Below are 23,780 nucleotides of genomic sequence, written 5' to 3' on the forward strand. Positions count from 1 at the left end.
GCTTGATGGGAGGTGTAATAGAGAGTGCCAAGTTTTGTGTTTTTTTAAAAAACCCTTCAGCTAAACAATGAGAGAAGTTATGTGAGCTAAAAAGCAGCGGGAATGAAACAAAAAAAAAATCAACGGATGCCAGCTCAACCTTTCCTTGTTCCGCAGCAAGGCTTCTAAAACTGTTTAAACTCAACAGGTTAAAATTACAGCTTCAGCTGCTGCAAATGTTAGCTGCGTTGTAGAACTAAAGGCAACATATAGTTGCTCAAACAGAAGAGCAGCAGAGCTGAAGTCAGCCTAAAAGCTATCAGATGTCCCTAAGAAGCCTCAATGCTTAATCTCAGCAAAGTTCAGGGACAAGCTGAAGTTATTCTGAGCTTCTTGTACGGAATACATGTATACACTGCCTTTCTGTGAAGAAATGGAAGGTAGTTTACAATGTAAAACCTGAAACGATAAACCAACCAAACAAAATTGTTTCAGGACACTGAATGTCTTCTCAGGTGTGGATGATATGAACTCCATGGCCTGGGTATTTTGACTTTCCCTCAGGGCACAAAGGTCTTGATGAAGCTACAGAGAAGGAAAGGATGATGCTGCCTCAAAAGTTTTCTCTCAGCCTCTTCCCCATTCCTTCAGGAGCTGGTTCTGAGGCTAGGTTTCTCCTCTCTTTTATTTCCCCCTTAGGGCATTATTTTCATATTTCACATATTTCATTAATCAGCCCTAATACCAGGGAAAAAAAGACGTCGGGTGTGAGGCAGGAATGAAATGCCCTATCAACATGGAGATCACCTAAATCCATCATCAGTGGGTAACAGTAATTAGCTCAACTTGCTTCTAGAATCCCCCCTAACTGTCTCAACACAAGACCGGTTTTGACACAAACTTGCATCTCCTGCAAGGAAATACCTCTGAAAGAATAAGCATATGGAAAAAAAATGTTTCACTAGATTCTGAAATCTACATTTATTTATTTTACCTACGCTATTTTTAGAGCACTTGACTGACACACAAAAAAAGTTCAGAGTACAATTTACAGGGAAAAATAATAATAATAATAATAATAATAATAATAATAATATCATAACATTATACCACCCTTCAGGACAACTTAATGCCCACTCACAGCAGTTTACAAAGTATGTTATTATTATTCCCACAACAAAACACCCTGTGAGGTGGCTGGGGCTGAGAGAGCTCTGAAGGAGCTGTGACTGACCCAAGGTCACCCAGCTGGCTTCAAGTGGAGGAGTGGGGAATCAAATCCAGTTCTCCTTCAGTCCCGCACTCTTAACCACTACACCAAACTGATGTAATAATAATGATATTATAAATAAAATTATAAATAAATTATAAACTATAAAATAAAATTAATAATAAATCCAAAACAGACAAATATAAAACACTAATTTAAAATGTAAAAAAAAAAACCCTTTCACAGGGCTATACACAAGGTGCAAAGAAAAATGCTCACAGACTTTGTCGAGGACTAGGGAACAACTCCAAGGCCACCACAGAAAAGGCCCTGCTCCTGACAGGTTCCTCCCAAGACAACCAAACCTGAGACATAGCTTCATTGGCAGATGCTAAAATGGGAGGGGGTAGGGTGCATCTCACAGGAAAGACCAAGGACATGATATGTTAAAAGGAGGAGAAAAGCAGCAGTAGTAGATTAAGGAGCTAATTTCACTGAGCCTTTTCTGTGTGAGGCAGTAGGAGAGCAAGAGGGCACCTATTTGTAGACGTCCCAGCAATGGGAGTTCACTTATTAAGAACTCTCAATTCCAGAAGGGTTGAGTATCAGGTGCAAATCATAACGGGATTTTGATGGTTCTCATGAGCCAAAAAACTACTAGCAGGATCATGCAAAGTAAATGACCCATCTCATAAGAACAAATATTATGCATCTTGTTTCTGCAAGAAACGCTACCTCTCTCACACACACACACTGTATCGGCATTCCCATTTCTATGGTTAACATGCTAATAGTAGAAGGATGACTATCTGGGTGTAGTTTGTAGGGCAAAGAATTTTACCCTGTTAGATCACTGTTACTCCCATTTTACAGCTTGGAGAAATGAGAGCTGGTGTAGCATCGTGGTTAGAATGCCGGACTGGGGAGATCTGTATTCATATCCCCACCCTGCCATGAAGTTGATCCAGAATTGGTCACACATTTTCTTTAGTTTATTTCACAGAGGATAAAGAGGATGAGTATAGCACTCAGAGCTCCTTGTAAGAATGGATGGGATAAATCCTGCCCTGAAGAGCGGCCTAGTCATTCCTGGGACTGTAATCACACAAAGGATGTAACATGACATCTACAGATGCCATCCCTGCTTTGGGACAGTGATTTTTATGAGGATTGTAACAGGAAAAAGGCTTATGTAATACGTTACTGAGCAGTAGTTTCCAGACTTGGCTATCAGACTTGCCTGTCTCCAGCTGGCTGCATCCCCCCGGGGCTGTTTTGCACAGAGGAACTTACTGGTGGCAGAATCAGGGCTCATTTTGAGGGGGAAGCGCTGGAACGCAGTTCTGGCAGTTTCCCAAAGAGGTCACATGACAGGTAGCCCCGCCCACCTGACTCAGCCATTTTGGGCCCGTTTCGGCCTGGATTGGGGCTGAAATGGCCTGGACTGGAACTCTGATGGGTGGTGGATCACTCTCTCGCTCAGCAGCGGCCCGATCGTGACCATTTTGGGCCTCTTTTTGGCCATTTTCAGCCCCCCTTTTGCCATTTTGGGCCCAATTTCAGCCCTGAATGGCCAGGATTGGGTCCAAAACAGCCAGGATAGGTGATGTCAGGGGGTGTGACATATGCAAATCAGTTATGCTAATGATGCACTTCTGGTGATGTCAAGGGGTGTGGCATATGCTAATGAGTTATGCTAATGAGTTCCTCCTGCTCCTTTTCTACGAAATGACCCCTGGGCAGAATCATCCTTCAGAACCAGCCCTGAGAAAACTGTTGCAAAGAGACCCAAAAGGGCTCAGTGGTTGGGCTGGTTTTCTCCCAGTTTCCACATTCAATACCAAGTTCTACACTCTGAAAATTAGAGCATGCTGTTATGCATTGAAGACCTTTTCCCCCCCTCACCACTCAAAAGGGCATTGTAATAACATATGTATATATTTAAATACAAACTACAACCTCATGCCAGTGAATTCTCCTCATGCTGTCATCCATAGCCCACATGGAGTAGTAATACATTTAGGGCTGGGACTGTAATTCATAATCCCCAGCATAACATCTTTAAAATTCATATTATTTTAACACGTTCAGGTCACATTTAATGTAGTTTTAAAAACTGCTGAAACGAGACCTTGGTTCTTCATGCTAAAGGCAGAAAGTAAGCTTCTCTCTGTGTCCCATCACCTGAATTATGAAGAAGTGTCTATATAGGCCAAAAACTCAACAGGCTTTTTTTAAAAAAATGTCTATCAAAGTTTGGGTTTCTTTCTGCATATAAAGCATGCCTGTAGTGACCACTAGTGGAATTTCCTTGCACTGCAGACAATTTATAGGGTACCACTAAGGGCTAAAAACTGTGCAACTCCTGTGAGCAATTTCTGCCTTTTAAAATTTTTCTTTATTTAAACTTTAAACTATACACCATAACATAATAAACAATAAACACAGAGAATAAGAAAAAACACATGGCACACTAACAATACATATATCTATATAATTAAAAGGGAAAGGGAAAAGAAAACAATAACAACAAACCTAGATTACACTACAGGTTGAGTTCCATTTTTCTCCGCAACAAGTATATATCATTTCTAGAGTCACACTTATTCTAGTTTAGTCACAAAACCCCTCTTTTTTCTATTGTTCATGTTTCTTAATCCATAAATGCAGATGCCATCAAATCCTTATCCTGTTATCCTACATATGGGCAATTTCAAAGTCTGCCCATATTCTGAGATAGTTCACACACTTCTCCACTTGACTTCTCAAGTTCTTGCTGACTGGCTCTTGAATGTATTTGGGTCCCCACTGAGGAGAATGGTGAGCTAGAAATGAAGTAAGAAATATGAAAGTTGCACCTTGGATACTTGATCTGTGATGACGTGTTCATACATGCATGTAATGCTGCATTCATCGAGCCAGGGATGTCCATGCAATTATGAACCAGCACTCTGAGAGCAGCTATCCCCAGCTTGATGGCCAAAGGGTTCCATGGCGCCCCCTGATGTGTTTGCTGTTGCATAATTTGTTACTTATCACATCCCTGCTAAGCTCCTCCACTCTTCAAACATCCAGGACTGTCCTAAGCCAGAATTGGCAAACATACCTCAGGCTAAGAGTGGAAGGCCCAAGACCCCTTTGGCTGTTGCCCTTTGGTTCATTCCTCTGAGCCAGGCTTAAAAGGGTTATGCAAGAAAGGGGTGAGGCAGAAGCTCAGCAACAAGGTCTTACAGAGGCTGTCTGGGGTTTCAATTCCCGCCCTTCGTTCTCCACCACATGTACCCATGCTCCACTTACAGCTCATGGAACAGAAAGGAGTATCTAGCCTCTGGTCCTTCTGAGGAGAACAGCAAGGAACCTAGAGATTGTTCCTTCGCCTCTATGGCCTCAGCACTCCAATTTGTTAAACCTATTATTTGAGCGGAGGTGGTCCTTGTTCACTTCCTGGGGGAACCCAGGTCACACCCAGCCTTGTACAGGATCCCCCTCCTCTAAGAAAGCCCAAGTAAATGGTAGAGCATTGTTGGCTTTCCTTATTAACACTTTTTCTTCCTTGTAATAATAATAGTTTCTTGTTGGATTATGAGGGAGGTTGTATGGGTCCATTGTGCATAAGTACTGGTTGCCAAACATACACAAAGCAGACAATTGCAGTGGGATCCACTCTTTAGACTGCAGAGTTTGTTTCAGCTGGGGAGAAGGCAAAAAGGGATTGGAGACGCAGAAAGTGTTCTTGCTTATTGCAGCATGGATTGATTTTTCAAGGGGAATGTCCTCACGGCCGCCATTTTGTGGATGCACTGCTCTCAACATTCCAATGGTGTCCACAGGCTCAATAAGGTTGGGGTCTCCCTGCCCCAAGCCAGCATGCTAATGCTGATATGCATATTCGGTTCTTTCCTCAATATAACACTTAAGAATTTGGCTTGCACTGCATGTTAGTGATCAGGTAAGCCTTGGTGCCAGTGAAAATACTTTTTTAGTCTTATGAACCTATCAAACCATTAAAATCATCTTCTAAAGCCCAGTTTTAGGTGTCCCCTACCTTCTGACATTAGGTGTGTAGCATCCTTAGAACAACAATTTATATATCGCCCTTCAGGACAACTCAACACCCACTCAGAGCCACTTACAAAGTATGTTATTATCCCAACAATCACCCTGAGAGGAGCGTGGGGGCTGAGAGAGCTCTGACTGACTCAAGGTCACCCAGCTGGCTTCAAGTGGAGGGACTGACCTCAGTCAGGGCACTCTAGAAGTCTCATCCCAGAGAGACGTGCCTTGTCGCCATCTTCCATTAGTGAGTAAAGACTTCTTTTGTTTCATCTGGTATTCCTTCAGGGATTCCCTCCCTTGACCCATTTTAATTGTTGATTTCATGTTTTGTATGTGTATTTTAGCTTGGTTTTTCCTGATGTTTTTGTTTGGTTTTATATGTTTTTAATCTGATAGCCACCTTGGTGGCCCTGGTAAAGGCAGAAAGGTGGGGTACAAATGATAAGTTCCCTTCATGTTCTGTTCACCAGTCATCAACTGGGAGTCTATTTTTCATTTGGAGCAGCTCAAGCCTGCTCAACAAGTTACCTTTCCCACATACTCAGTACAGAAACAAAGAGAGAGGCATTTTTGGTGGTCCTCAGGACTGTAAATTTATTTGTAAAAAAAGCACAACTGGGTTTCACCAGGGATTTTTTTTTACACAATGACCAGACTTTTGCAGCTTCATAGAGGAAGAGATCTATATATAGCCTCAAAAGCGTGTCTGTGTATTGCTTTGATTTCTCAGCTCTAGGGAGGAACAATTATGCTTGGATAAGACTGGAAAAAAGACTAGGATTGGAGGACTGATAAAGAGATTACGACTCATGGTGTGTACACATCCTACTTTTGCCTAGATTAATAGGTTTTACAGGTTTTATTGCTTTAAGAAATCTGCAGAACTTGCTGAATCGAGTGGGACAAAAATATTCATTAAAACAGTAAGCAGTGCCTGTCTCAAGCCTGTTCTAAATGGCCTCTAGCCTTAACCAGTCTGCTGACCAAGGCCACTGAAAAAACTAGTTAATGGTACACAGCCACTACACAACATTATTAGCATTAACAAATGCCTTGAACCAACATTCAATTCACACTCTATCAGCACAAAGCAGAAGAGAGCAAGAGGGCTTGACATTAGAATTGTTTATTTGTATGTGGATCCACAATCTATACAGGGTATTTACAATGCATGAAAAATGGAAAACTGCACAAAATACGATTGAGGTATAAGCTAAGAGCACAGTATGTCATGTTTCAATAAATAGAATTCAAGATTTGTAAACTAAGTGACCAGATAAATGCATCTTGTATTTTACTAAAACCATAGAAAATATCTGTTTTGTATCACATGAGGTAGAGGACAGTTTTTGTGTGAGTTATGTAATGCAACCACAGCAACTCCAACCATAGAACTGTACATCATTGGCAAAAACATCGAAAACTGCTGGGACGTGCCAATAGTGTGTTTCTCTTGGTCATTGCACTTGTTGCCTTGATGGAGCACAGGCTCTATAAATGTTCAGTAAATTATACTTTTTAAATTATTCTCTTTGAAGTTTCTGGCCACAATCCATAAAGGCATTTTAGGGATTCACCAAGGGCTTTTCATTTTCCGTGAAACTTTTTAAAAGGAAAGGCAACCCGCATGTACACTGCAAACTAATTTCAAAATTTCAAAAAGTGATTTGCTGTGACAGGAAACAGAGGCTGCTGCCCAATGAACATGTCTAAAGCCTTATCAAATATGCAGAGCTGCCTTTCTAGATTGTGGCAATATATTAAGATGTATTAATCAACACACACTTTTGACAGCACCATGAACATGCAAAAATAAATGGTCAGTCACATGCCAGCTTATTCTGGAAGGCAACACAGCTGCCTCAGAACACTTAGGTCAGTAATTGGTGTGTGTTCACCACTAGAATAATTTGGATACAACTGTGCTTCCTTTTTCTCCAAGTGAGGTATTAGGAAGAAAGTAATGGACTTAACTGGATAATCATTTACATTTTTTTAAAAAAAAACTTGTTTCAAAGCACTGTAAAACTATCCTAAACTGTAGATGTACTATAAAGTACAGTTGTGCAACCTGCAAATGAGTGGCCTTTTAAGAGGGCACCTGCAACAAAAAAATTAACCAAATAAAGCCCCCCCCCCTTTATAGTAAGGAAAATGGTGGACTGCCTCACACTGACACAATGAACAAACAAGTTGTAGAAAATATCATTAAGAGATCAATCTACTCTGTGTTGGGCAGAAATATTTTACAGCTGCAGCATAAACTGAACTACTTCAAGCACAAGTATATTTAAGAATTTTGTTGCATCATCACACTATTAGGGTTTTTAAAACACTTTAATATTCTCTCTGTTTGTGCATATATATAATTTAAAATAACCAATGTTTATACCTTTCTAATGATAAAAAAAAATTAGGGAACTGACTTGGAAAGTTTTTTCAAATGGGCAGCTACATGATCCTAGGAACGGGGCCCCAAGATATAGCAGCAAGCCATCCATATAGCTGCTATATAACTAAAGACATTCTGCATAGCTCTTTCAAACTGAAGCCCAGGAGATCGTCGAAGTACAGCTGCTTGTGGGTCTGAGAATGTGGGAATAAGCTGCACTGAGTGTGCAAACCTCTTTGAAGATCTCTGCGCAGCTTACTGAGAGGGTTTCAATACCTGGAACTATGTACAAATGATTTTACAACTCTCAATATATTAAATATATAATAAAATTAACCCAAGAACGTAAAATATTTCCCTTTATCTACCATATTTACCTCAAACACTCAAGCTAAGGGACAGGAGTCCTACCAAAAAGAAAAGCGCAACTTTGCCTGAACATGCTTTTGAAAGTTTTCTAAAATGTTTAAATCTAACATTAAAGAGCTGGCTCTTTTTCCAAGTCTGGGTGGAAAAGTCTGGCCTGAGGGCCACCGCAATGGGAAGCACAAATTCGTTGATGTACTCTACACAAATCTCTCAAGTTTAAAACCCAGGAATACCAGGAAGTGTTCTCAAAAAAAAGAAGAAAAAGTGCTGAGCAGCCTTGCTTCTAAGCATTGCTTAAAACTTCAGCTTAAAAAAATATTTTAGTCCTTTCCCAGAAACTTTAATGAGGACAAACAGGGAAGCTAGTTTTCCTATCTAAGAGGCCAATACTTTGGCAAAACTAAAAAAGAAAAAGGGAAAAGAAAATTTTCATTAATAATTAACGTACAAAATGAGCATGCGAAGAGTAACATGGACAGGTTATTTTGTCATAGGCCTCCAAAAACAGGCAAGGTCTTTGTACACAATTCAAGCTATATTAGGCAGTGGAGCAATTCACCCATAAAGTACTGCATGTCGAGATATCAATGTAAGAAAACTATCTGCTTTAAAACATAGATATTTACATTTTACTAGAAAATTATCTCTCGGTGACTATGGACACCTATGGCACCTATGTATGAATTACTTAATATCTACATGAAAATTTTCTGTAAAGAAGGCTGCAACGTTCAATTTTTAATGGTGATTTGATTAAATGGGCCAGCCTTTTCAAAAACAAAATTTGTGATTTTTAATGATCTGAAGGTTGCATTCTCTCTTTCACACCAATTCAGTGTATTTCCCAAATATACTTTTCAAAAAAAAATTACTCAAAACCATTGATTCAGTTCCAATCCTTGTAGCAATTGTAGAAACATGCTATCCCATGCATTTTAATTGTCCCATTGGACTTGGAATAGAAATATACCAATATGGGTTACATATTGACAGATTCTTAAAATTATATTATAAAACCATTTTTCATTAACCAACATTGGAAATTTTGGCAGAAAAAAAACATTCTATTGCAGCTGTATTCAGAAAGGATTTTGCCCATTTAAAAGCAAAAAGATTACTCCCCCGGTGAGGAATTTAAGTAATTCTAGGCTGTTCCTCTCTTCTCCTTTTACTTAGAGAGGCAAAGCAGGCACTGAATGCAGTTATCCCATAACAAAGTTCACATTTGCTACGTTCTTCTCAGTGTTCCAGTCTCACCTCAACGCCTAGTCAGACATTATAGTTCTTGCTCATGGAGACTGTCGTTTAACCACCATAATTCATTGTCAGTGACCTCCATGGTCACAGCAGTATTTCCTACAGCCAACAGGCAACATTGCTGGCCAAGAGCGACATGCTTCTGATTACTATCTTCTATCTCTGTATATAACGATGTCTTTTGAAACAATTGGGCCAACTTGTGTGAGAAACAATCAATGTTCGAACTGGCCCTTCTCTTGTGGATAAAGAAAATGGTGACATCTAGCAGCAAACACTGACAATACAACACAGAGCTGGGCAACTTAAGAACATGCCTCACCCTGTGTTTGCCATTATTTAAATTCCCCCCCCCCCGCCATTTTTAGAAGTGAAAACAGCACATATACAATCAAGCTTCAGCCATTCTCTCTATGCTGTTACACTAGCCCACTGACCACTTAAACCAGGAATTCCCAATTGTTTCCACCAAGCCTCTTGGTTTATTTGCAAGACAGTGTAAGTGAACCCCCCCCCCCAAGATCAAAGAGAGCCGAAAGCTTCTAGTCTACCTCTTGAACAAGTAAAGTTCAGGGGCTATTTCCCAGGACAACTGATGGTATAAAATAGGCCCATATGATGTACAAATGTACCTCTCAACAACTGTACATGATGCGTTAACGGGAACAAAGTATTTAAGCATGCAAAAAGAACATTTCATAGTAGATGATTTTTCCTAAGAACAAACATCCCTTCTCTATAAGACACACATGGCCCACATGGAAGATGCTTATCTGCTTTCTTTCTTTCTTTTTTTTTTTAAAGGGAAACATTCAACAATGGCAATAGAAAGTATTCTCCTATCTGCTCACTCTAGTGTAATATTTAATAAAGGATGCCAAACAATCTATTTCGCATCATATTTTAACCATTTCTTCAGCAGCACCGCAACATTACTGGAACAGCAGATAACGCAAAACACATCAGAATTTTAAGTTATTCAGACTGAATATGAATCATTCATGGTTTTATCCACACCCTAGAGAAACACTGACTATGGGAAGTGGCTGCACATATCACTTAGCAGCAGCAGCTTAAGATCAGCTTTCAGGCAGAATAAATTAAAGCATTTCAGCAACTGGCTATCATCTGACCACAAAACTCTCCACTTTACTGGGCCAGGATTTTTTTTAAAAGCCTCGTGGGTTGGGTTGAAAGCTGAGCGCATGGGGAAGAACTCACACCGTTACTTCATTAGTTCTTGGATTTGGCCCAGAAACTCGCCTTTCTATCCTCTGTGCTCTTTAACCAGATCTTGGGAAAGGTGGGCAGGAGCATCCATATGCAAGAAACACTCAAGTTTTACTACACTTCGTATCAGATCCAAGTGCAGCAATTAGGTACCTCCGTGAATGCCTGGAAAATGGATGAGGCTGCGCAAATTCTCTCATTTGGTACAAGGAGCTGCACATGGTGGGACGCCAAGCAATTCAGGAAGTCTACCTTTAATAAAGGCTGCTGTGTCTACCTTTATTAGAGGTTGCTGTCTCTCTCTCTCTCTCTCAAATGTAAGGTTTGTAGCTTGAGCGCAGTTCCCGGATCCATCTGTATTCTTGTTATTCAGGAATCATCTCTGACCAAGATTTTTTTTTAAAAAAAAAAAAAATTCAGAGGCTATGTTGTTGCTTTTTGGTTTCTGTTCTCCTTTTTCTTGTGCAGAAATTTTCAAGTGCTCCATGCCCTACATCCCTTTCTTGATCATAAGGACCTCCCCAGTATTCTCAATGCTCTCGAAACAGCTGCTAGAATGCTTTAATGTGCTTCATGTGAAGCTGCCCTTGAAGACAATCCGGAATCTTCAACTAAACCAGAACATGGTTGCTCAGCTGCTGTGTAGGGCTACATGCAACATTTTGAATTGATTTTGGGAAAATTACAATGGCTTCTATAAATTGGGCTTTTACTTTTAAAACTCTGAGCACATGACATCTGAGGGACGGTCTCTCACATATGAGCTGTCATGTCCCTACCCTCCAGAATGGCAAATCAAGCAATGAGGATTATAGGTCCCTGGACTGACAGAGGCCAAACTATCATGACTGTTAAGTGGTGGGTCTCTGGAATTCCCTCGCAAGAGAGACCAGCCAAGTATGCACTCCTGGTCCTTTTAGGATGAAAGCCAAACATTTTCTTCTTGTCAGTTCTTTGAATTGCTTTACTCTCTGGTTTTTACAGTAAGTAGCATATATCAATGGAAATAATAAGTGATACAATTTAAAAGCACAAATTTAGCTATTTGAAATTATACATATATAAATGATATTTACAATGAATTAAATGCAAAGTGTCCAAATGCAGCCAGGGAGATTTGCATACACATGTGGGCTTCCACATGCTCAGAAGGGCCTGTAAACACATGTTCAGCATACATATAAATGAGCTTCACTGCTTGCTTTGCCAGCTCTTCACAGAGACTCATACTGCAATGTGCATCCCCACACACAGTGTTCATGGCTATCAAGTCTCACGCAATACCTATAGCTAGATCAAGGCAAAGAAGTCAAAAATGTTTGCAAAATATATTACTCATGTTTCTATTTAAGTTCAATGTTCTGAAATCGCTTTTGGGAACATCATAATATCCAACAAATTCTCTACTATCCTCCCCTCAAACTGATGTAGTATACATTTAATTTTGAGTGATTACACTACTTGCACTGAAATAATCTATGGAAGTAACCTATTGAGCATCACCTATAAAACAATACTATCTTTTCTTTTACTTTATGGAGGGATACCAACAATCAAGAGATTCTCACAGCTTTTTCCACTAAGAAAATTTTGCCCAATAAAGATCTTTACACTTTAAAAAAAATTAAATCCTTTACTCACGTCCGTGAACTCATTTGATTTCTAATCACTAAAATTCTGAACTGAATGTTTTGTGAAGTGGTACCACAATTACTGTGATACTGACATCAGATGCACCACTGAAGGCTTTAACGTTTCCTTGCAGGAGAAACAACAGTTTATCTACTGCACAGTTTAATTCCTTTCTAAATGACAGCAATGTCTACACTGCCCTTTTTAAAAAATAACTTTCACAACATCATAGTCACTGTTTGCTCTAGCCTCAATGCTTTACTACTATAAAATGCCAAGACTGCCCACTTCCAGGCAGTCGTGAAAAAACCCACACACAAAACCCTTATTGCTGGTACAGTAACCCACTCACATGATGGTTAAAATTGCCACTCTACAACTCAGACTGGCATTTTCAAGCTCCATTAGTATTTAGTAATGCTCAAAGGACAGCATCAAAATGTGAAATCAGCCATTAGGCTCTCTTGAAAATAAACTGAGAGTCAACCAATGGTTTTTGGAACTTAAAAAATGTCTAGGACTCCATTTCAGCAATCCTCTTTTCATTAAAGCATTCAAAAGAGGTAACTGTTGGCATAAGAGCAGTAAATTAACAATTTGAAAAAAATAATCGGCATTTGGAAAAGTGTTGGAACTCCTGAATATATTTTTCAGCCATCAATTCTCTCTCTGTGGCAGCATAAAATATCAAAGAAGAACAATGCACGGGAACAATTTCTCTTCAACCAAAAATGGTTTAGATCCCTGGAAGTATAAAAGTATTATTTATGTAAGAGGATTACAGGCAACATAAAGCATGTAACATGGATGCTGTATACTCTGAATAAAGGGAAGTGGCTTTCAGTAATGGTTTAGAGCCCTCAAGATAACTGGCAATATGAACACTGAGCACCGTAAAACACAAAGTTTCCACATTGCTCGTAACTGTCAAAAAAAAAAAGAGCAGCAGCAGCAGATACAGATCTTTAGTCAGTCTGTAAATTGTACAGAAATATTTTGATACAGATTTATATGCATACATTGGGTACAATCTACTGGGAATTCCTCTTGTGCAAAACTTCTTCGAAGTTGCTTAAGAGGGCACATCTCCTACCTAAATGATGCAGCCTGCACAAGAAATATTCCCTGTGGATCATTCCCAATACCTCTGCTGATCCATGCCTTCTCTTCAACAAATTAAACCCTTCTTGGGATAATGCAGATGCACCCCTGTTAGCACTCTTATTTCCCTTTGGTGCTTTTGGATGACTTCTGAATCTGAAGCTTCAACTCTTTGATCATCATCTCTAATTTCTGTCTTGCTTCCCGCTCCTGTCTCAGTTCATCTTGCAGCTCTTGCCTATCTGCCTCGGCGTGATCCAGCCTCTGCCTCAGCTCTGCCAACTGTAGATTCAAAGAAGGAAATAAAACACTGAAAGAACTTCTGAATGCATCCAGATACGTAACTGTAGAGTCAAGTAATAGTTTCTGAAACGACACACTGTGCGTGGATGCAGTGGGGCAGGATGACAGAGGTATGGCCACACCTCTTGAGTGGCAACCATGGGATGTTTGGGGCCAATACAGAGGGAAACATATCTTAAATGGAGCATAATCTGTGCATCCAGCTCGATGCATTTCATAAATACAAACAAATGCATGTATTTCGTATGACTACTTATGAAAAAACACCCCCAGAGGTTTTTAATATTGCACATTATGTACAGTTCACCTGAAATATGAAGCTTGTTTAAGGTTCGTTTTTATATGCTGTGTGCCTCACTGATGTTCAATCATTTGTAATTTTGAATTGGTATTGAGAATGTGATGGCCTCTGGCTAAGAAACACACATTGCTATGCACTGTTCGCAGAAATTCTTAATCCAATTTTTGCCTTTCAAAACTGATTACTGGTTTATTTGACACTAAGGTCAATGGCTTGAATCTAATTAGCACGAATGGAAACAAACTCTGATTTACTCTCCCCCCACCCCTCAACTCCCAACCTGTTATGCCTCCTATAATTTTGACCTGGATGCTGGTAGACCTCTCAGAATAGCATAGGAGGGTGGGAAATCGGGGGGGCGGGGGGAAGCCCCTTTACTTTTGCTCCAAGCAGAAACCCCTTATGCCAGCAATCATAGTCAAGATTCAAGCCAACGTAACTAACAAGATGATCTGAAAAACAGCTATGCAGAGGCAACCAAGTGCATAGGATCAGGCACCAGAATTCCAGAAACCTAAAGACAACCAAAGCTAAAGGAAGCCACCTTTCAAGAAGGAGAAACGACTGAGGATGCAGATTAACAGAAGAAGCCATAATTGTCTAAAGTTAATCTCCCAGTTAATATTTTTATTGTAGATTACGATTGCATATATGACAAGTAGAGGTGGGCACAAAATGGGGAAAAAATGAACCGTGAGGTTCATGGTTTGTCCCCTTTCACAAACCACGAACTTTCACGAACTTGCTCCAGTTCGCGAACTGGTTAGTGGTTCATGGGGTTTAAATTTCAACCCCCCCCCCTGGATCAGCTGCTTGTCGGGGATCTCCCCGACAAGCAGCTGATTGGGGGGCTAAAATGCCCCTTTCCATGCAGCTTGGCAGTAGCAGGAAAAGGGGCATTTCACCCCTGCAGGCTTGGATCAGTTGTTTGTCAGGGAGATCCCCAACAAGCAGCTGATCCAAGCCTGCAGGGGTGAAATGCCCCTTTCCCTGCCTCTGTGCAGCAGCACAGAAAGGGGCATTTAAACCCCCCAATCAGCTGCTTGTCGGGGATCTCCCTGACAAGTAACTGATGGGGGGGGGGTTAAATGCCCCTTTTGCTGCCGCTTCATAGCGGCAGAAAAAGGGGTATTTCACCCCTGCAGACTTGGATCAGCTGCTTGTCGGGGAGATCTTCGACAAGCAGCTGATCTGGGGGTTTAAACACAAGCCAAACAAACTGACAGACAAGTTTGTGGAAGGTCACGGAAAGTGGGCTTCCACGAACCCGCCCAGTTCGTGATGAACTTTAGTTTGTCTTGCGGTTCGTGCCCATCTCTAATGACAAATAGTACTGTTAAGACTTTGTGCTTGATACTAAATGCCAAGCATCATTTACTTTTTCTTGCTCTACACACAGAGCTGCCTTATAACAAGTCTTAGCATTGGTCTACCAAGGTTAGAATTGTCTACTCTGACTGGCAGCAGTTTTTCAGGGTCTTGGGCCATCTACTTCTACCCAATTCTTTTAATTAGAAATGCCAGGGATTTTATTTCTAAGCATGCTGGGCCTTAATAAACCGACTGGTTCCAACACACCTTTGAAGTTCTCTCTTCTCTTCGTTACCCTAGAAACCAACAATTCTTTCCTGTAACAGTTAACTTCCAAGAGATGTCCACAAGCAGTCATGTATATGAGTGATGGACTCAATGGGAGAACTATCTACAGCAATGCACCCCAGATAGGGTAAGAGGCTTGTTTTCCTTTTTAGGTCATGGCTTCAGCTCAGAATTCTTACCAATTCAGAGCTTATGCCAAACAGGGCACCAACTCATTTAATATTGCTTGAAGGGGAAATACTTGCTAGGTTAACAATAGCAATAACAATAATAATGTGCCGTCAAGTTGCAACCAACTTATGGCAACCCTTATAGGGGATTTTCAAGGCAAGAGATGAGCAGAGGTGGTAATACTTTGCCTTTCTCTGCATGGCAACCCTTGTCTTCCTTGGTGGTCTCTCATCCAAGTACTATGCATGGCCGACCTTGCTTCCAGGCTCTGACAATGTCAGGCTAGGGTGGGCGATTTACTCAGCTACTTGCTAAGTTACAGGTAAAGAATATTTTCTTTTGAATGGAAAAGAATGTATTATAACAGGACTCCACTGAAACTAGGGCTGTTTCCTCATGTCCTTAAAATAGCAGCACACTCCCGGAACGCTGGCAACTTCTTCGCGCGGTACGTGCTGAAAAAAAGCCCTGCATCCATTTTAAACAAAAAATCATGGGAAGAAACTGACAGCGTTCTAGGAGTGTGCCACTATTTTAAGGATGTGAGGAAATGGCCTAGGTCTCCAGTCACCTATTTTATGAAGTATTTGAACAGTGGGAAGGAGTTTATTCCAGAAAAGGGGCGGGGGGGGCAAAGCAAACAATGAATTTATACAATGCTACTGAATTGGTAGCAACGGAAACCTGGTCACACTGATTCTAGCCAAAGACTTCAAGTTCAGAGGCGTATCTCCATTGCTATACAATTCTATCACTTAACTGTGGCTGAAATGACGTGCTAGACCCTACGTGCCAGACTGTACTTGAAACAGAACCTGCTTGTGACTCACCGCCATTTGTCTACTAAACAAAACACGCATGCTATGATTCCTTTTGAGTTAGAAAGCTGTGGAAGCCATCTAGTGGCATGCTTTCGCATAACTGGAACAGGTTTTCATTACTACCAGAGCGCTGTGAAGTATCCAACCTAGACACATTCCAATTCAAGTTTACAGAAGAAAATGTGCTGAAGTCAGAAGAACAAAGGAGCGGTTCACATACAGCCCAGAAGTGTGGGTCACCCATGGGATGGGGCAAGCAACAAACCTTTGTTGCATCCCCTGTTCCATTCTGATACAAAAAATTAATAAGAATAGCAACCATGCATTAATGGTCATGAATGAACAGAAACTGGGGAATCTGTCTATTGCAAGAGAAGTGAATGCACACAAGATCCTCTTTATAAAGAGATATTTAAGCCTGGAAGTGTCAGTTCTCATTAAAAGGTTACACGTGCAATGCAGGAGCCCAAAGCTTGCTCTGTGTGGACAAAAGGCACTCGGGATTAGGCTGGACATTATCATGAGCAAAAGTAAAAAGGGATACGGTGAAGTGTGATCAAGCAGTACTGAGGATGGACAGAAGGTTAAACAACAGCCGCCAAAGGATTTTTAATGCAGGGCTGATAAAATGAAGATCGGGAGTAAAGAAAAAAAGGAAGAATGAAGCCAGTAATAAATAAGCCTGCATATAAGCAGAATGCTTACCAAAAGAAATAAAAGTAAGAATAAGGAGGAGATGGAACAATATAGATGAGAAGACTCTTAAAGAAAAGAACTTCCTAATTATTCCCTTGCTTCTAAAAATTTAGGCAATGCTAATATACCCTGTGGCATACATAATCAGCTGGATACAACGGTTCTATTGCCATCCTGGAGATGATACCAAGTGTTTAGCAAAAGCAGACTATAATCACAGAGGGTGGGTTGCTAAAATGGTCCTCTCTCAGAGGCTGATGGCTCCTGCCAGCTCTTGGAATGTTTTCAGCAGATACGGCTGCTGCTCCGAACAAAACCTGAGCCAATTCTGGAATGCAGAGATGACTCAGGTGGTTGATATGACTGCTTCTAGGCATCCCTTCTCTGCCTTTAGTTGGCTCCCAAGCATGCTAGAAGTGACAAAATGTGTTGGGAGACAGCTTGCACACTAATGACCTTGCACGCTAATGAACTGACCTAACCACAGCAGTCATCTTTGGAGGTCCTGCTTTGGGTGCTTCTACATTTTGGGATTAGGTGGGTGGCAACCTTCCCAGTCATAGCACTAAAACTCTGGAACTCTCCCCAGGGAGATTTGTCTATCCCCTTCTGCTGCAATCTAGAGCCAGCAGGTGAAGACTTTTGTTTGGTGTTCCTTCAGTGCGCCCTCCTTCATGCCCAATTTTTAATTGTTTTTATGCCATTGTATATTTTAGTGCTGGTTTTAATGATGTGTTGCTGCTGCTGCTTCTGTTTTAAAATAAATTATATTATGTACATTTTGTTAGCTGCTGATGTGGCCCTTATGAGAGCAGAAAGTCAAGATACAAATTCTGTTAATTAAAAAAAGGGAATACATTTAGGTTGAATTCAACCAAACAAAAGATAAAGCACATTATTGTGCCTTCTCTGAAGGGGCAATGGCATAAAAACTTTTATACACCACTGTGTCTATGGACCATTGTCGAGCTGAACATTTCCAAGTTGTAAAGAGGCTTTACAAAAAGGCCTCTGAGGATTTAGGCTTTGAAAATTCAATACCTCTCTGTAATAAGTCTGAAAAGGAAGGCAGTTTGCAGATAAAGTCACTTGCTGTACTCCCTCTGCAGCAACAGGTTTAGCATGTGGATATTTTTAGATCCTTTATTTCAGATGGATTCCAGATTTCATGTCTTGTATGTTGTTCCACTTAACAACTTTGGCTGGTCTGCCAGCTGCAGTCCTGCCTCAAGAAGTGAGATTTGACCACAGAGATACATGTCATCAGCATTTCCACATTGATTACTGTAATGCCTTGTAAGTGGAACATCCATTGAAGACAGCTTGGAAAATATGGAACGCAGCAGCAAGAACGCTGTCAAGCACTGATACAATACACAGCTTATAAAGATCTACATTGGTTGCTTGTTCATTTGAGAGCTTAGTTCAAGGTACTGGTTCCAGCCTCCAAGTCCTAAACGGCATGGGACCAGGGCACCTTAAGGAAAACTTCCTCCTACCGGAGCACTCTACGACTGCAGGATCTGCTTCAGATCTGCCAGACTTGACAAATGAGGCGGTTGACTATGAGGGGTGGGGCCTTTCCCCCATCTATGGAATTCCTTTCCTCTGTTCCTTCACTTAACACTAAGCTTGACTGTTTTTAGGTGCTGGATTTAACTGATCATTGGATTATGCTTTTACCTCCTGAGATATTTTTTTAACTATCCTAATCATCTACTATTTTTGTTTTATTTGGGGGTTTGCTATTTCACTTTATGTTGACTTAATTGCTTTTTTTATTAAGCTGTTTTACACTAGATAGATTTTCAGGCTTCTTTTAAAAATTGTTTAATTTTTTACTATATGTATTTTGCTGTTTGGAGAGTTTCTGTTTTGATTATGATTTCAGTAACATTTAATAATAATAGCTGAATTTATAATATTTTATAAATTGTGTGTGTGTGTTTTGATATTTACTCTTTGCTGGAAATGGCCTCAGAAAGTAGAAGGAATATATCATTTTCTCAAATGCATAGGCATTTCTGACTTGAATTTAACAACTCTTTTAAAAAGAATGAATAAATCAAGAACAGCAAAAAGGATTAGACCAAATATTCCAGCAGCTATCTGCAGAATTTTGCAATACTATGACTCAAGCAAACCATTGGCATTTATCATTTTACAAGCCTTATTTCTTGCTTTGTTTAAATTTTTAACAGTATGTATTTGGACAATGCATACACTGCCTCTCGAGAGACCTGCTAGAGGTAACTGCACATATGTAGCATGTTGTGCTGTTTGTTGTGTTTTAACCACCATTTTATAAGAGACTAATAAGGGGAGATCCAAATTAGGAGCCCTGTGGCGCAGAGTGGTAAGCTGCAGTACTGCAGCCTAAGCCCTGCTCACAACCTGAGTTTGATCCTGGTGGAAGCCGGTTTCAGGTAGCCGGCTCAAGGTTGATTCAGCCTTCCATCTTTCCAAGGTTGGTAAAATGAGTACCGTTTCCTGGGGGTAAAGTGTAGATGACTGGGGAAGGCTATGGCAAACCACCCCGTAACAAAAAGGTCTGCCAAGAAAACGTCGAGATGTGACATCCCCACATTGGTCAGTAATGACTCAGTGCTTGCACAGGGGACTACCTTTACCTTTACCTAAGGGGAAATATAGCTCTACTGGGTAAAAACTAGTATTTTCTGCTCACCTGAGCTGCATACTCCGCTTCCTTGTCCTTTTCCAAGTTAGAGTCGCAAGTACACTTTTGCTTTATTACTTGCTCTAACTTTTTCTCCAAGTCCCTCTGCTCTATGTAAAATTCTTGCATCCTTTGAGCATGCTCAGTCTGCAAAGATTCAAGTTCTTTTTGTAAATTCTGTTGTTCTTCTGTTAACTCCTTCATGGCTTTTGAACTGTTTAACATTTCTACTTCCTGTAAAGACAATGACAGAATTAGACCCAGTATTTCCAGTATCAGAAAGGCTTAATTTATTTCTATACTGTAAACTTCAGTAGCGTGGATCTTTTTTTGTTAATGCAGCAGAAACCCGCAAATTCTGTGGTGCTTATCTGAAACTAGACAGCACAGAAATTTTAACATGCTTCAAAGCTTTCCTTATCTAAAAAAAATGTAAAATATGTCTAGCATCTACAATAAAAACTGGATTGTTTGATATATGCCAAAATCTCTCTCATACAGACACGCAACCGCAATTTGTTCAACTCAGCAGATGATTTCAGAAATCCAGCATGAAAATGACTTCAGCTAAGTTTGCATTTTGGTGCATTAATTAACGTAACTTGCATAGCATGCTCAGGAACAACAGGGGCCATTCAAAAGCCTTGTTGTGTTTATTTTGAACTCTGGAATACTGGAAAAGGTTCTTCTTTAAACCTCACCCCCACCCCCACCCCACTCAAGTGTTCAGTATTTTGTGATTACTTGCTCTAAACTTAAATTATTTCATCCAGAGAGTAAGCCAAGATTTTCAGCACCTAGAAGATCCACAGAACTACTAAAGAAGCTGGAGACAGACTATAAATAATGGGTAGATTCAAACCACCATTTCCTAGAGAAAGTTAATGCCACTGGCACCAAATCCCTCGTGAAGTAACTGAAATGGAATACAGTGGAGGAGCAGCGCTGCCCTTGTATTTCCTCAGCACGATCTGAAAGCGCGCATACGGAAACAACCAGAAAGCGGTTAAAGATCTAGCAGATGTAATACAGCCAGCTGTAGGCTTGAGGGAGCTTTGTCTGACTTGCTTTTCATCATCCCAGCTTTACAAAGATGCACATCTATAGTCATTTAGCCAGCAGGCACATCTGGAATTCTTCACCTACCATCTCCACAAAATAGCTGCTACCACTTACCTTCAGTCACACAGTGAAGATCCTTGAGCTGTGGAAACAGTATTTTTTTAAATCTGCACAGCCAATCAGTTCTGCAATGGCCAATCAGAAACTATGCTTTGCAAAAGCCCTACCTGGCCCCACCCACTTTCTAAAAACGCTAGGCAAGCACCAGAAAATGTGTCGTGGGCACAAAGGTGCCCATGGGTACTATTACTGGGGACCCCTGATGTAGGGAGGTGTACCTAGAGGAACTATACAGAGCTAACTAGTGAAATCTAGCAAAACTGAAATTACTCACTGGGCATTATCCAGAAAAAAAATCTCAGAGCGTGCGAGGATCTCTCTGTATGCTTCTATGGCTCACAGGGCACATGATCCAAGCTGGTATCCCCACTTGTTACACACAGACAACTCTTGCTACTCATTCAGGAGAACTGTAGCAACAAAGTTTTAGCCTGCATCTTTTGAGATTGCTCGGATGAGAACAACTTCTTTCCTGACAGATGATCATGACTCCCTGTAATTTTTTAATACCAAAATAAGAGACCAATCCTAAGCATGTCTACTCTGAATCCTACTCAAGTCTACTCAGGGGGCTTACTCCCAGGAAAATGTCCTCACGATAGCAGAGTGAGATTTTGAATCCCATGAGATGTGACAGAAAAATTGTCCTTCCCTAGACCACAAGAATTGGTCTGCTGCCTTATTGTTATCTCCCATCTACATCTTCATAACTAGTTCATCTCTATAAACCTTGTCAAGACTACAGAGCACAGGTTGTGTTAACTGCAACGGCATTAAGCAGCCACATAAAATACTGAAGGATTCCACCACCACCAGAGTGTCAAAGACTTGGGGCTTTCTCCTTGTGCATCCCACTTAAAATGCTATTGGGTACAGTGAGTTTAGCCTTGTACCGAAATCCACAAAAATCTGTAGCCAACAGAAACTCATGCCAGCCTTCCTGCCCCAACATGCCTCTGAGAACTAAAAAAAAAAAAAAGTGATACCAGCTCCGGATGGTGATTCTCAGCACAGAAAATTAATTCAACTGCATCTAAAGTCTGATAATTCCAACAATGTCTGTTTATAATATACTGTCATTCGGAATGGCCAACCAAGTCCCAACTTTGTGTGTCTCTTTGCATTGTTTGGAGTAACGATATTAATTCAAATGCAACCACTACAAATGGTAACATGACAAGCAGTTTTCTGAAGACAGAATATAGCTAAACATGTCACAGACTAATACTGTACCATTTGGAGATGCTGCTTCTTTTGCAAAATCGTATGTAGCTTTTCTTGCTGCTTTATATATGTTTTCATGACTTCCTCCATAATTTTCCCTTTGTCATCATCACAACCGATATCATTAGTAAAAGGCTGAGCTGAGGATTGTACATCGCTGCTTAACTCTGCCTCTGTACCTTCTATAGATGTTTTGGAGATCTGTTCAGCTTTCCTTCTGTTAGCAGGTTTAGTGGACACAGGCTGCTCTGTAGGAGCCAAAAAGTAGGAAAACAACAAGTTTGCTGAAATCAGGAACTGAAAGTTATCACAGACAAAACTTTTAAACGTTTCAAATTTTCATTTTTCTTCTCACCTAAACCAGCACATACTTCTGTGCTAAGCTTCACACCAACTTTCTCTTGCACTTCAAGAGAGCTATCTTGATAGAAAACGGCTTTTTTGCGCTTGCTGGAACCGTGCTGTTTTACCGATTGCCCAGGTAGAGATTTGATTACCTCTGAAATCTTCTCCACTGTTTTGGCAGCTTCTTTACATTGTGATACCGAAGAGGTAAGAGATACGTTGGGAGCAACCATTTTATCACACATGTAAAAGTAGTAGCTGGAAACGACATAATGTCAGAATTAACACAAAAAATTTAACTAACACTGAACGTCATGTGAACATCTTAAACTTTAAAACCCTGGGAACATGAGTTAATTTGGCTTCTATTACACAAGAATAGATTTAAAGAGAAAATGTAATTCCCTAATCCTGAGATTGCTTTACAGTGAATATTTAGTGTAACATGATGAGAACCAAATCGACTAGGGGAAACATAATGAAGTATAATGCTTCAGGAGATTCAAACGCCATACAGGCAAGGATGGATAAAGAACTATTTTTGTTTCTCCAGGTGTTGCTCTAAAATCCCTCATCTTGCTTAGCCCTATACACCTGGAATTCTGAAAACTGCCGCTGTTTTTGTTGCTTATTTTGGTTGCCTTTGTACTGTTTTATTATGTAGATTTAACTATGTTTTACATAAATTTTGAGTACTCCAACTGAGTAGAATGTTACTCAAACCTTTAAAAAAAACCAATCTGTACTGTGTAGTCATTACAAAAATGCCTAGCAAAAATGCAACATTATGCAGCGGGCAAACTAGAAAAGAGAAGTTGCGTGCAGCAAAACCAGTTCCTTCCTGGTTAACAAGGGATGGCCACCTCCCATTTCAAGTTTTCAGTTATGCAATATATTTAACTCTTTCTCTAGGAAGACTGTGTATTTTGTCACGTGGAAATGACTGCACCACTGTATTTCTGGTTCATTACATATATCAGAAAGCAAATACTTATTTTCCAGATGATATATGCGTGTCCTTGACATTCAAGTGAAGACTTATGTGCAAAAGGTATAAAATGTGAATCCTGCCATTGCCATGAGCTTAGTAGTTGGAGAGCCAGTTTGGTGTAGTGGTTAAGAGCGCGGGACTCTAATCTGAAGAACCGGGTTTGATTCCCCACTCCTCCACTTGAAGCCAGCTGGGTGACCTTGGGTCAGTCACAGCTTCTAGAAGCTCTCTCAGCCCCACCCAC

General features: G+C 40.5%; 1 protein-coding gene across 1 annotated transcript in view; it reads right to left on the minus strand.

Moving 5' to 3' along the window:
• Nucleotides 1–6,355: 6,355 nt before the first annotated feature.
• Nucleotides 6,356–23,780, minus strand: part of SKIL (SKI like proto-oncogene) — a 37,201-nt gene continuing 19,776 nt past the window's right edge. The window contains exons 4-7 of the mRNA XM_054983027.1: nucleotides 22,556–22,803; nucleotides 22,210–22,448; nucleotides 19,804–20,028; nucleotides 6,356–13,508 (exon numbers count right to left, since the gene is read on the minus strand). Of these exons, the coding sequence (XP_054839002.1) occupies nucleotides 13,347–13,508; nucleotides 19,804–20,028; nucleotides 22,210–22,448; nucleotides 22,556–22,803 (874 nt within the window). The 3' untranslated portion in view covers nucleotides 6,356–13,346. The remainder of the gene's footprint in view (nucleotides 13,509–19,803; nucleotides 20,029–22,209; nucleotides 22,449–22,555; nucleotides 22,804–23,780) is intronic.

Source organism: Eublepharis macularius, chromosome 6 (genome assembly GCF_028583425.1).
Source record: "Eublepharis macularius isolate TG4126 chromosome 6, MPM_Emac_v1.0, whole genome shotgun sequence".
Taxonomy (NCBI): Eukaryota; Metazoa; Chordata; class Lepidosauria; order Squamata; family Eublepharidae; genus Eublepharis; species Eublepharis macularius.